At 33.8% G+C, this 13,686-nt stretch overlaps 1 protein-coding gene across 1 annotated transcript in view; it reads right to left on the reverse strand.

Moving 5' to 3' along the window:
- Nucleotides 1–12,124, reverse strand: part of LOC120348768 (transmembrane protease serine 3-like) — a 12,692-nt gene extending 568 nt beyond the window's left edge. Inside the window, 5 exon segments of the mRNA XM_039435131.1 lie at nucleotides 5–67; nucleotides 1,875–2,054; nucleotides 2,057–2,198; nucleotides 7,996–8,190; nucleotides 11,729–12,124. Coding sequence (XP_039291065.1) covers nucleotides 5–67; nucleotides 1,875–2,054; nucleotides 2,057–2,198; nucleotides 7,996–8,190; nucleotides 11,729–11,884 — 736 coding nt within the window. The 5' untranslated portion in view covers nucleotides 11,885–12,124.
- Nucleotides 12,125–13,686: the final 1,562 nt, after the last annotated feature.

Here is a 13,686-nt window from a genome sequence, read left to right on the forward strand (position 1 = left end):
AGGCTCAGGCTGTCCTTGTCTGAGAAGATCTCTTTGTACACCTGGTGCGATATGCCCACTAGTTTCCCTTCAAAACATGAGAGCTCAATATTAATTAATTTATTTACTGTTCATGTAAAATGAAAGTATAAGGCAGTGAAAGTAACAAAGAGATCATCGAATCGATGTTAACTTTAAATTTGAATCAAGTTTATTTATTTATTTATTTCATTGGCAATTACAGATCATAATTATAATAAATATAAGTTGGAACAAATTTCTCAGGAAATTTTTTCCATGATTTTGAAAGAGAAAATCTCTTTGTAGGCCTGGTGCGATATGCCCATTAGTTTTCCTTCAAAGCATGAAAGCTCAATATTGATTTATTCATTAAGGCGGGATGCACACCGGAGAAACGCGTTTCGTGGAACAAGTTTCAGGAAACGTGAAACGAAAGTTGCTTGCAATCGACTGATAAGATTACACAGGATTGTGCACACTGTGTTTCATTAAACTCCAGTTTCTTTGATTGCTTGGAACCAAATATTGTGAAACTTGATTAATCGGTTTCCTCTAGCTTTAGTTTCACGTTTCGCATCGAGAAATTGTGTGATTTTCAGAAATTTGTGTGATAGCTATTTGTAATTTGTGTGATAGCTTAATTTGAAAATTGTATTTCAATTCAACTAATTCAACTAATTGTTATTAGTTAATAATTCAGCTTATTTTTATTTATTTCTATATTTATATTCATTTTATTGAACATTATATTCGGGCTGATCCCTTATAATTTTACTAGATCAAACCAACTAGTCTTTTCATAAACACTAGCCCTACCACTATTTGGATGAATAAATCACTCACAACATATATTTGCACACATCATTCTCAAAGGAACACCTCTAGTGGTTATCCCATTTATGGTACAGTAATTATTACAACTACAGTTGTACTCAGGTCCTAACCACCTATTGTCTCCACCACCATTATTACCTAGGTAAACCTAATCACTATCTTCATGATCTGTCTGCCATTGTGAAGGGATTACGATGCCCGGAATCAAAAAGTATTTGGAAAGATATATTCCCTGACAGCCTTTGCTGATGTGAAATTTGTACCCGCATCGATAGGCATATTATGACACTCAGCGTTAGGAAAATTGTTTTTTGCTGTATAAGGAATACCTTCTAATATTCGGATTGTGCAACACACATGCGCTTGCTATTATGGATGTGACTTCTTTTTCTGAACAAGCGATTGGCACATCAAATACTCGGAACTTTGACGTAAGCATTCCAAACTTGCATTCTACAGTCTTGCGACCCAAAGTCATTCGTTAATTGAAAATTGATAGGATCACTCATGAGCAAGTTCGCAACAACGAGAGAACTATGATCTCGATCCCTGATGAGTGGGTGTAGGTACCAAGTATTTTCGTCTTTTCTTCTTATTCCTTAGCCACCATGACAAAACGACCACATCGTCATCGGAATCCATCGTGAAACTGACGGGAAAACCGTTTCTTTTGTATGCATGCGCGAGTGAAACGGATTACATGAAACAAGTTTCATGAAAATGTGTTTACGAAACGCGTTTCTCCGGTGTGCATCCCGTCTTACTGTTCCATGTGAAATGAAACTATAGTAATGCTAATTTCAACTTGCTACCGTACGTCTAGACAAAAACTGACAACTATTCCAAAAATAGATCTATATCAGCTATATTAGACTCTACAAATCTTTGTTGTGTTATAATACTGCAGGTGCACTGCTCCCTTGTTGCAGTCCCGTATGACTATCAGATAAAGAAAATAAGATCGCGACAGTTCCCTATTTTGAACTATAGTCAGAAGTACGAATTCGCTACGCTCGTTCAATCGAGTTGAGTGCACTCACCATCACAGACCAACGGCCCCCCAGAATCGCCGTCACACAAGCCTCCCCCGTTCACCTGTTCGGGCACACAGATGAGTGAAGCAAGCTGTGCGTCGCTCAAGCCATGGCATGCGTCCCTCGAGTGACTCGCGCTCACGTCCAGCTTCACCAGATGGGTGGCTGTCACATTCTCCTCAGTGTGCCCCACCCCACCACAGTGCACAGCTTCCATTGGTGGCGGGGGAAGGGGGCCTCACTCAGTGGGATGGCCTGGGTATGGTTGTCGAAGTGGAGAGGGGTTTCTAGTTGGACCAGAGCTACGTCGTTTTGGCCCAGTTTCTTTTCCTAGTGAACAAGAAAAAGGCTTAGAAGTTTATGATTAAGAGGATGAGTAGGAATATGTAGAAGGAAAAGAGAAGAGAAGAAGAAGAAGAAGAAAAGAAGAAGAAGAAGAAGAAGAAGAAGAAGAAGAAGAAGAAGAAGAAGAAGAAGAAGAAGAAGAAGAAGAAGAAGAAGAAGAAGAAGAAGAAGAAGAAGAAGAAGAAGAAGAAGAAGAAGAAAAGAAGAAGAAGAAGAAGAAGAAGAAGAAGAAGAAGAAGAAAGAGAATAAGATGATAAAGATGATGAAAGACGTAGGACAACTATGATAAAAGAAGATTCACCATCACGAATATCTTACTAGAAAATTGTATATTTCATATAGTTCCATTTCTTATCATCTTTAAGAGGAGAATTCAATAATTAAATTAATAATCCAGTATGAATAAAGAATATTGAAATAGGTAAGAATTTGATCTTTGATATTTCCAGGTCTGACAATACCTATAGCAAACATATAAAATTAAACAAAAAAAAACACTTCTAAATTTATATTCAATACATAGTGCAAAATATTGGTGGAAATTTATACAGATGATGAAACTAATGTAGGCTAGTTTATTGAATGGGCAGAATTTACAGGGAAGTGAAAAATATGTGGAATTGGAGGAAAACACAAGCAGAAATATATATTAATAAAATTTCAAATGAATGAGTGAAGAAATATTTTATAGTTGATTGATTAATATTACAAAAATCGCACAATGTCACCATATATTATAAAATAATAATATTATTATAAATACCAAATTATTATAGAATATGAATAATTTATTATAAAAGAATATTATTCTTTTTGGGAATAAAAATCAAGAAAGAGGGTTTTGGAAGCTTGTATTCTCAACTATATTGGAAAGTATTGGAATCTAATTTCTTGCTTTCTTCTTGACCAAAATACAATGAAACCAGTTCTTTTAATTGATATTTTCCCATAATTTTATTTTCACACATTAACCCTTTCTATCCCACTGTTGTTCCTGAACAACATGACTTTCTATGATGTCTATTGGATCAGTGATTGAATGAATTGCTATCTACTGGCCTTGTTTGAAAGCTACATTAGTCTAGTTTAGTATTATACCACTAGAGAGTACTCAAAATGCAGTCTAATTTCTTGAAAAAGCAGCTGTCATATCCATTGTACCAACACTTCAAGTGACAATTTTCTTCGGTTTTTATAATTTTTATAAAATTCTAAAGAACTGAAATAAGAATAAAAAATATCCATATAATTGTTTATTATTTCATGATGAATATCAGTCATAGGAATAGAAACTTGAACAAAAATATCATTTATATTCAAAATTTTATGTCTGTTGTTTTAGAACAACATTGGGCCATTAGAGGAGTCACATGTGAGGACACTTTGAGGTTAAGTCAAAGTCAAAATCTTTATTGTTGAAAACACTTAACAATGTTATAACAACGTCAGAACAGTAGCTAAAAAATTACAGAAGAATAAGGTTTAAATTATACAAATGATACAAGAAACATGTAACAGTAGCAGACTAAAGACACTCTAACTCTCTCTACTCATTGTAAAATCAGAATTCAAATAATCTTCAATAGAGTAAAAACTTTTCAATCAGTATTCTCTTTATAAAAGACTTAAAATGATTTTATCCATAATTCTAACCTCAAATGGTAATTTATTAAACAGCTTAATAGTCATGTAACGCCAATTTTTCTGAGCAGTAGTCCAATAGTGAGAGTCAATCCTTATATTTAGCCTACTTCTTGTATTGTAATCGTGAGTCTCGGCATTCAGAGTATATTTGTGCACATGCTTCCTCATATATAACAAGCATGTAAATATATATAGAGAGGGAAGAGTCAACATTTTTAAGTTCAAGAAAAGGGGCTTACAAGTTGCCAGTGGTGGCGCATGACAAATTATTCTTATTGCTTTCTTCTGAAGCTTGAAGAGTGTCGGTGACATAGAGCTATTTCCCCACAATTGAATACCGTATGCCAAATGACTATAAATATGAGCATAATATACATTTATCATCACCTCATGTCTTACAATATTTCTTAACCTACGTAACATGAAAATTCCCTTTGCAAGCTTACTACATACATCAAGAACATGATCTTTCCAATTAAGATGGTGTCAAGTGTTAATCCTAGAAATTTGAAGGAGCTGAGTTTTTCTGATTTTCTCTGCTGAAAGTGAATTGCAGGTCCTTTGTTTTAAGCTTGTTAAGACATAGAGCGTTAGAAGCACACCAATCTTCAATTGCTGTTGTGCAATTCTCAGTGTAGTGTTGATTGAAGCTTCATTAAGACCACTAACTCTTAGTCCTAAATCATCTGCAAAAAGGTATGGGTGACTATCATTACAACATTCATTGATAAAATTAGGCAAGTCATTTATATAGATTATAAATAGAAGTGGTCCCAGTATAGATCCCTGTGGGACCCCGAAATTTATCATCTCACCACTTGAGAATTCCCCATTTTCAATTACATATTGTAGCCTGTTGCTGAGATAGGAGTCAATGAGATTTACTGCTGCCCTGTCAAGACCATAGTAAGATAGCTTATCACATAATTTTCCATGCTCTACTGTGTCAAATGCACGTGACAGATCAAAGGATCTTAGATTAACTTTTCTCTTTTGTTCCAAACTACTTATAATATCATGTACTAGATCCAACACATTGTCGCATGTACTCAAGTTTTTTCTGAATCCGTACTGATTTTTTGATAGTAATTTGCTATTTTCGAAGTATTCAGCTAGTTGCTTGTGGAGGAGCTTTTCAAATATCTTGGAAAATATCTGCACTATGTAAATGGGTCTGTAATTTTCTATTTTCGACTTGTCACCTTTCTTATGAGTAGGCATCATTTTAACTTTTTTAGGCCGTCAGGGAATATGCCAAAGTCTATACATTTATTGAATAAGTGTGTCAATACTTCAGAGACCCTATTAGCAGCTAATTTCACAATAAAAGAGTTTAAGCCATATACATCTAAGCAGTTACTGTTACCTATTCCATTAATAGCAGCAAATACCTCTTCAACTTTAACATGACTGAAGCTGAACTTTGTAACTGGTTGTGGTATTTTCTTGACATAATAGCTGGAATCAAAATTGCTCTTGGGAATGGTTCCTATCTGCTTGTCCACTCTATCTATAAAAATCTATTTTGTCATTGATTGGCATATCACATTCAATTTTGGAAGATTTACTATTCCTACAAACATGTCTGTTAACTATTTCCAAGCCGCTTTAGTTTTGTTTTTACTATCTGAAATAATTTACTGTTATATTCAAGTTTGGCTTTTTTTATTGCTAATTTATATTGCTTTTTACTATTATTATACTCCTCTTTTATTGTGTCACTAAGGCAGTCTTTATACAAATAGAATAATTGTTCACACTTTATTTTTAACATTTGCAGTTCAGGTGTATACCATTTATTATAATCTGTACTCTGATATATCTTCCTTTTAACTAGCGGATAAGCCATATTAACCGCCCCCATAAACAAGCATTGAAAATGTGAATTATGTTATTGTGTTTCTCTCAGTTTTCAAACGCGTTCATGGAGTTATTGTTTATTGAATTATTGTGGATGATTGTTTTTCGTTATAATGTACAAAATCTTGGATAATGAAGATTTAGACAAACTCATGAATCTTCCTGAAGATGAGTTGAATAGTTTTTTAGAAATCAAGATACCGGACAGTAATATTATTGCTGATCCTCTACAAGAGAATGTACAGGTAAGATTCTCTCCAATTTATTTTCAAAAGTCTGTTTTACCTGTGCAATCTAAATCATTACCTGAGTCAGCAGTCCTGTATTACAGGACTCATTGGTATGAAAGCAAATAGCCTAAAGCTACGTTTACACTATATGTAGTTGTACACTATAGTACATTATACATTACATTATAGTAGTGTACACTTTATGTAGCTGGGGAGCTATATGAAATTTGAGCTACATATAGCTCTGTATAAGGAGATCTATGCAAATTTCATGTAGCAGAGCTACATATAGTTTGGAATAAACCACTATTCACTGCTTAGTATACCCAACCAGATGCCAAAGAAGAATGTAGTTCTTGCAGCAGCCACTGCTTTCGGCGATGCTACTGTGATGCTTTCAGCACAGAGAAGAGAGAGAAGATATTGGATAATTTTGTAAATTTTGGATAGCTCATTTTCTGCTATATAGCTGAGAAAATAGGCTCAACTGCTATATAGCATATCTCCAAAGTCACTCTTTGAACTTGTAGCAGAGCTTTATAGCTGAGCTACATGTAGCTCTGCTACATAGTGTAACCTAGCTTCATAATTCCTTTTTCTCCAGACACTGGAAGAAATATTGGGCACGAACATGGGTATTTTGCAAAACAAGGACGTTGCAAGCTGTGTAAGACTGGGTACACCAGTTGTATTGCACAAAATGTGGAGTACGTCTTTGCTCAGTCCCAAACAGAATGTGCTTCAATGATTACCATAGATAAAAAAAAAAATCAATAGGCTACAAGGAACAACTTGTTCTACAAAAATAGTAAATATGATAAAGTAGTAGATGTAAGTAGATGTAGTAAAGTAGTAAATTTATAATATGATAAACCTCAATTTCCAGTTTTTAGTTTGTTTCATATTATGTAAGTATGTATCAGTTAGATATGAACATAATAAATAAGTTAGTAACAAAAATATAGTTTTAAAAAAGTAGGAATTTATGATATTTAGAACCTTATTTTCAGTTTCAATTTCACGTTTTTATATTATGTAAATATGTCAGTTAGTATGAATATATAATAAATTAGTCACCAAAATCTGGTTCTGTGTATCACATTTTTGAGAATCCATTTTACTACTCTTGAGAATTTTATATATGACTTTCATTGTTATAATGTTGAAATCAAGAAAAAATTATTGATTAGGAATGATTCCATAATGAAATCATTCACCTTTCCTTGAATAAAGCATGATGAAAGTACCATTGATTTTTCTAATGCAAAACCAAAATCTTTTACTATACGTATTTGAAATGACCCAAATGTCCCAATGTTGTTTTAAAACAACAAACCCCTAGGGGCCCCTGGAGGGTGAGAAAAATTTGGGGAAAATTATTTTCTCATTTTTAAGAGTGTTTTGAAACATAAAAACACCAGAATAATTTTTTCATCTTGTTTTTTCATAAATTGGGATAGAAAGGGTTAAGCTCCTTGTCACACTTCTTACTTCCTTGTATAATATGGTGTGAATAATATCGATAAGCAATGGTGCTTTATTGAAATTGAAATTTATTCATAACACTGACAATTTACAAACAAAAATAAATGAGCTCAACAAAACAGTACCGTACAATAGTTTTGAAAAAAAAACTGAAATACCACATAATAAAATATTATCTTCTAACTCTATTTATGTAAATGGAAATAATTAAAAACCAACAAAAACATACTAATACTAACAAATACTATTTGTTCACAAAACTTAGTGAAGAGTAAAATTATTATTACAAGCCTTTGTATTCCACATTCGTTTTGAAAATTTTGTTTTGTTAAAACTTTCATTATCACCATAAACATTAGACCAGTGATAAAGTTAGACTATTATATTAGACTACGGTATCTGTCACGGTATCTATCACCAATTTTTTTCTTTTTTTTGTAGTTGAGAAGTTGATATTGTTGTAATTATTCATATTAAATGAAAATACTAATGACAATTTCTTAGTATTTTTATTTAATATCACATACTTCCCTATAGTATGCTACAATAATGTTTTACCAACTTTGAACTGAGAGTGCACAATGATCCGGGATGCCCTCCGCTCTTGTCTGTGAATGAGATCGGTCTGGTTGTTGAGGTCCACGATGCCTGTCACAATGTTGATGTCGCGAGGAGACACCTCTGTGTCGTGGTTGAAGTAGCAGTGAGCAGCTCCAAGCACCCACTCCTCTGATACTATCACTGCCGTGCAACGGATCTAGCAAATAGCAATGAAAAATGGAAAATATATCACTAAAAATATTGATATTTTATTATTAGACTATTATCAAGTATCTGTTGGTATAGTTGCAAATATAACGGGTGATTTTTTAAGAGCTTGAGAACTTTTTTAAACAATAAAACGCATAAAATTTGCAAAATCTCATCGGTTCTTTATTTGAAACGTTAGATTGGTACATGACATTTACTTTTTGAAGATAATTTCATTTAAATGTTGACCGCGGCTGCGTCTTAGGTGGTCCATTCGGAAAGTCCAATTTTGGGCAACTTTTTCGAGCATTTCGGCCGGAATAGCCCAAATTTCTTTGAAATGTTGTCTTCCAAGCTGGAATAGTTACTGGCTTATTTCTGTAGACTTTAGACTTGACGTAGCCCCACAAAAAATAGTCTAAAGGCGTCAAATCGCATGATCTTGGTGGCCAACTTACCGGTCCATTTCTTGAGATGAATTGTTCTCCGAAGTTTTCCCTCAAAATGGCCATAGAATCGCGAGCTGTGTGGCATGTAGCGCTTTCTTGTTGAAACCACATGTCAACCAAGTTCTTCCATTTTTGGCAACAAAAAGTTTGTTAGCATCGAACGATAGCGATCGCCATTCACTGTAACGTTGCGTCCAACAGCATCTTTGAAAAAATACGGTCCAATGATTCCACCAGCGTACAAACCACACCAAACAGTGCATTTTTCGGGATGCATGGGCAGTTCTTGAACGGCTTCTGGTTGCTCTTCACTCCAAATGCGGCAATTTTGCTTTTTTACGTAGCCATTCAACCAGAAATGAGCCTCATCGCTGAACAAAATTTGTCGATAAAAAAGCGGATTTTCTGCCAACTTTTCTAGGGCCCATTCACTGAAAATTCGACGTTGTGGCAGATCGTTCGGCTTCAGTTCTTGCAGGAGCTGTATTTTATACGGTTTTACACCAAGATCTTTGCGTAAAATCTTCCATGTGGTCGAATAACACAAACCCAATTGCTGCGAACGGCGACGAATAGACATTTCACGGTCTTCAGCAACACTCTCAGAAACAGACGCAATATTCTCTTCTGTACGCACTGTACGCATTCGTGTGGTTGGTTTAATGTCCAATAAAGTAAACTGAGTGTGAAACTTGGTCACAATCGCATTAATTGTTTGCTCACTTGGTCGATTATGTAGACCATAAATCGGGCGTAAAGCGCGAAACACATTTCGAACCGAACACTGATTTTGGTAATAAAATTCAATGATTTGCAAGCGTTGCTCGTTAGTAAGTCTATTCATGATGAAATGTCAAAGCATACTGAGCAAATACTAATGCATGAAAATCATAACCTCAAAAAAATCTGAGCAAATACTAATGCAAGAAAATCCTAACCTCAAAAAAATCACCCAATACCTAGCAAATAGCAATGGAAAATATATCACTAAAAATTAATATTCTATTATTAGACTATTATCAAGTAGCTGTTGGTATAATTGCAAATATATCTAGCAAATAGCAACGGAAAATATATCACTAAAAATTAATATTTTATTATTAGACTATTATCAAGTACCTAGCTGCGTTGGTATAGTTGCAAATATATCTAGCAAATAGCAATGGAAAATAGATCACTAAAAATTAATATTTTATTATTGGACTATTATCAAGTAGCGGTTGGTATAATTGCAGGGTACAAGAACTAGAACTATAGAATTGAATATCTTGAAGTTATGAAACAGCTACAACCATTTGTGTAGGATATGAAGCAAAAGAAAATATTATGGATTCAAGTCTTTGTAGTAAAGAAAAAACTGGTGTGATACACTCAAGACAAAGCCAACAGGAAAAGAGCAAACAAATATAAGTTGTTGTAATGACTTGTCAATATTAAGTAGAAGCTACTGCTTGGGAAATTTATAAATGAATCAGAGATTTGTTTTCATGATTAACTTTGTTTTATGATACTATCACTGCCGTGCAACGGGTCTAGCAAATAGCAATAAAAAAATCACTTGATGATAGTCTAATAATAGATTATCAATTTTTATTATTAGACTATCATCAAGTAGCTGTTGGTATAATTGCAGGGTACAAGAACATATAGAATTGAATATCTTGAAGTTATGTTACAGCTACAACCATTTGTGTAGGCGATATATTAAAAGAAAATAATGGATTTGTGAAAAATGAGTGTTTGTGGTGAAGAAAAATCTGGTGTGATACACTCAAGACAAATCCAACAGAAAAGAGGGCAAACACGTATTAGTTGTTGTAGACTTGTCGATATTATAAGTAGAAGCTACTGCTTGGGAAATTTATAAATGAATCAGAGATTTGTTTTCATGATTAACTTTGTTTTATGATACTATCACTGTCGTGCAACGGGTCTAGCAAATAACAATGGAAAATATATCACTAAAAATTATTAGACTATTATCAAGTAGCTGTTGGTATAATTGCAGGGTACAAGAACATATAGAATTGAATATCTTGAAGAAAAGAAAATATTATGGATTCGAGAAAAATGAGAATTTGTGGTAAAGAAAAAATTGGTGAGATACACTCAAGACAAATCCAACAGGAAAAAGGGGCAAACAAGTATCAGTTGCTGTAATAACTTGTCAATATTAAGTAGAAGCTATTGTTTGGGAAATTTATAAATGGATCAGCAAATTTTTTTTATGATTAACTTCCTTTCAAGTAGCTTCCTTGGGAGGAGCTACATGGAAAATTTATAAATAAAATCAGAGAATTAAAAATATAAAAAAAAATAAAAATCTCAGTACCCTTTTCGAATTATTCAATCACAACATGTTTCAACATTGATGCCATTTTCAAGTCTTGAAAATGGCATCAATGTTGAAACATGTTGTGATTAAATAATTCAAAAAGGGTACTGAGATTTTTATTTTTCTCTATATTTTTATCACAAGTAGCCCTATACAGAAAAGAGATAAAATCAGAGAATTTTTTGTATTTCTATTGTATTCTTTTATAACTTGGAAGTGAAAAAACACTCATATTCTTTGGTGTGGCGATCAGTGAGTATAGAATGTATTCCATACTAACTGGGGGCGACGCTTTTCGTGCTGGTGTTGCCCATTCTCAAGCCAAACAAAAACTCTGTTTTTATGATTAACTTCCTTTCAAGTGAGATTTATAAACTTCTCTAACTTATTAAAAAGAAACATATGAAATGAAAGTATCGAATTTGCTCTAATATAAAACATATTGACATTGATTAATGAATAGATTTAACATTTTCATATAATCATTTATTTATTAAAGTGAAATAGAAGAGATATTGTAAGTTCCACAGTTGTAAGTCTAAAACTGCATTTAAAGTTATTGACAAAATGTTGATAACTTAATCCTTATAGATTTTATCAGATTGAGCATAACTTATCATACAAATGATGAACATATGTGTTTGTCAAGTTCCGTTCAAACTAATAGAATCTATAAGGATGAAGTTAACACTTTGTTAATAATTTTGTTGTAAACGCAGCTATACTATTGTAAGTTATGAGATGTTGTAAGTCATACGTACCTCAGGATGTAGGGACAAAGCCACGTAAGGTGCTTCCTTGGATCTCACTTGATCTCCTCCAGCTACTCTTGGACATTTTCCAGATGAAGATTGATCTATAAATTTAGTAGCTAGTAATATCAGCAACCATAAGTGATTATGGTTACAAACGACCATAGCTGTCACAGATATAGTAAACAAAACCTTTTTTTGGTTATAAACCAATAGAAAACTCCATTAGTTATTATAAGAGGTGTGAAGATTGATGAAATTGTAGTTTTGCTTGATAAGCAAATTTAATTCTAAAAGGTAATTTGATGTATCTAAATTATTGATTCAATCCCTTTAAGATTAAAATAAATTTTAAAATAATCACTAAAAGTTTCTATCGACTCATTCTTTGATTTTGTTTTGACTAACATGTGTTTTAGAATTTGGCATGTTTGGAGAGCATGTGGGAATAATATTCAAATTTTTGTACAATTAATAAAATGTTTTTCTTTGGAAAATGTACTTCATGTATGTAAAAAAATTTTATTTCCATCATTCTTCAACTCCGTTATTATCATAAAACACTTTTTTGGACTCAGGGGACATTGAAACGTATAGAATTTAGAAATTGGGGTACCTTTTTTTTCGGAAAGCAATATACTTTCCTTACCTGTGGTAACAGGGCAAGGATAGTAAAAAGGGACAAATAAATAATATCGAGAAATCAGGCTGGCTCGCAGGTCTGGTGTGAGATTTTCCAGGTCGCTCCTGATCAAATTCAGGGCCTCTGACGTGACCTTACCACTGTTTCTAGGGAGCCGGGACTGAATAAGCTTAACGTGTGTATCCCAAACATGGAACGAGTAGCCCGTGAAAAATATCTTAACCAAACCTCTAAAATAATTTAAAAACAGCATCTAATCCACTCGACTACAGCCACTCCCGTGAAAAGTATGATAAAATAAATTTGTCAACGCTCAAGTTTTAGCAATTTTTGAATCCTGTGAAGCCAAATACACGTAGAAACATACGGACGTATGCAAACAGAAGTAAAAAATTGCTTACATGGTGTAAGTATGATGCAACGCAGACAAACCGTCTCCTTAGTATATGTCTGCTCACTTCTGCATGTAGACGTTTGATTTCTCAGTCTATCTACACATACGTCTATCTTCTTCTGTGTGTGCGTTCTCCTTCAGAAGTAGTATAAAAATATTAACTAATAAAAAAATTGTTCTGCTCTCCGATTAGTAAGCTTCTTATTATATTTTGAATATATATATAAAATCGAAATGGCACTCACTCACTGACTGACTGACTCACTCACTCACTCACTCACTCGCAGAACTAAAAATCTACCGGACCAAAAACGTTCAAATTTGGTAGGTATGTTCGGTTGGCCCTTTAGAGGCGCACTAAGAAATCTTTTAGCAATATTTTAACGCTAAGGGTGGTTTTTAAGGGTTCAAAGTTCGTCTTTTAACATGTATATTCTTCTTATTCTCTTAATTATAATTGAAAAGTGTTCATACCATTATGCTAATATAGAACTATAATCTAGAGAGAGTACCTCTTCGAAACAGTTGTTAACTGGTAACTAAATTAATAATTTTGTCAGGTTGGCATTAAGTTGAGTTGACTTTGTTAGGCTTACACCAAGTTGAAGATTGAAATGCATTTATCGCGGAAAAATTGATTGGGCACTGCTACTTCAATCAGAGCTATCCCTGGGAATATTATATATTACTAGCCGTCCGGCTCGCTTCGCTCGCCATATCCGTTTAGCCAGACGTTCAGTCTGGATCCCCGACTGGATCGTCCTAACATATGATAAAAATGCTCAAATGATAAATGCAGGCGAGCGAAGCGAGCTTGCTGATCTCATTCTTGGACGATCCAGGCGGGGGTCCAGGGGCGGAGCCCCCTGGCTAGACGGATATGGCGAGCGAAGCGTGCCTGACGGCTAGTGTTTAATATATTGATTCAAT

Source organism: Nilaparvata lugens, chromosome 8 (assembly GCF_014356525.2).
Source record: "Nilaparvata lugens isolate BPH chromosome 8, ASM1435652v1, whole genome shotgun sequence".
NCBI lineage: Eukaryota > Metazoa > Arthropoda > Insecta > Hemiptera > Delphacidae > Nilaparvata > Nilaparvata lugens.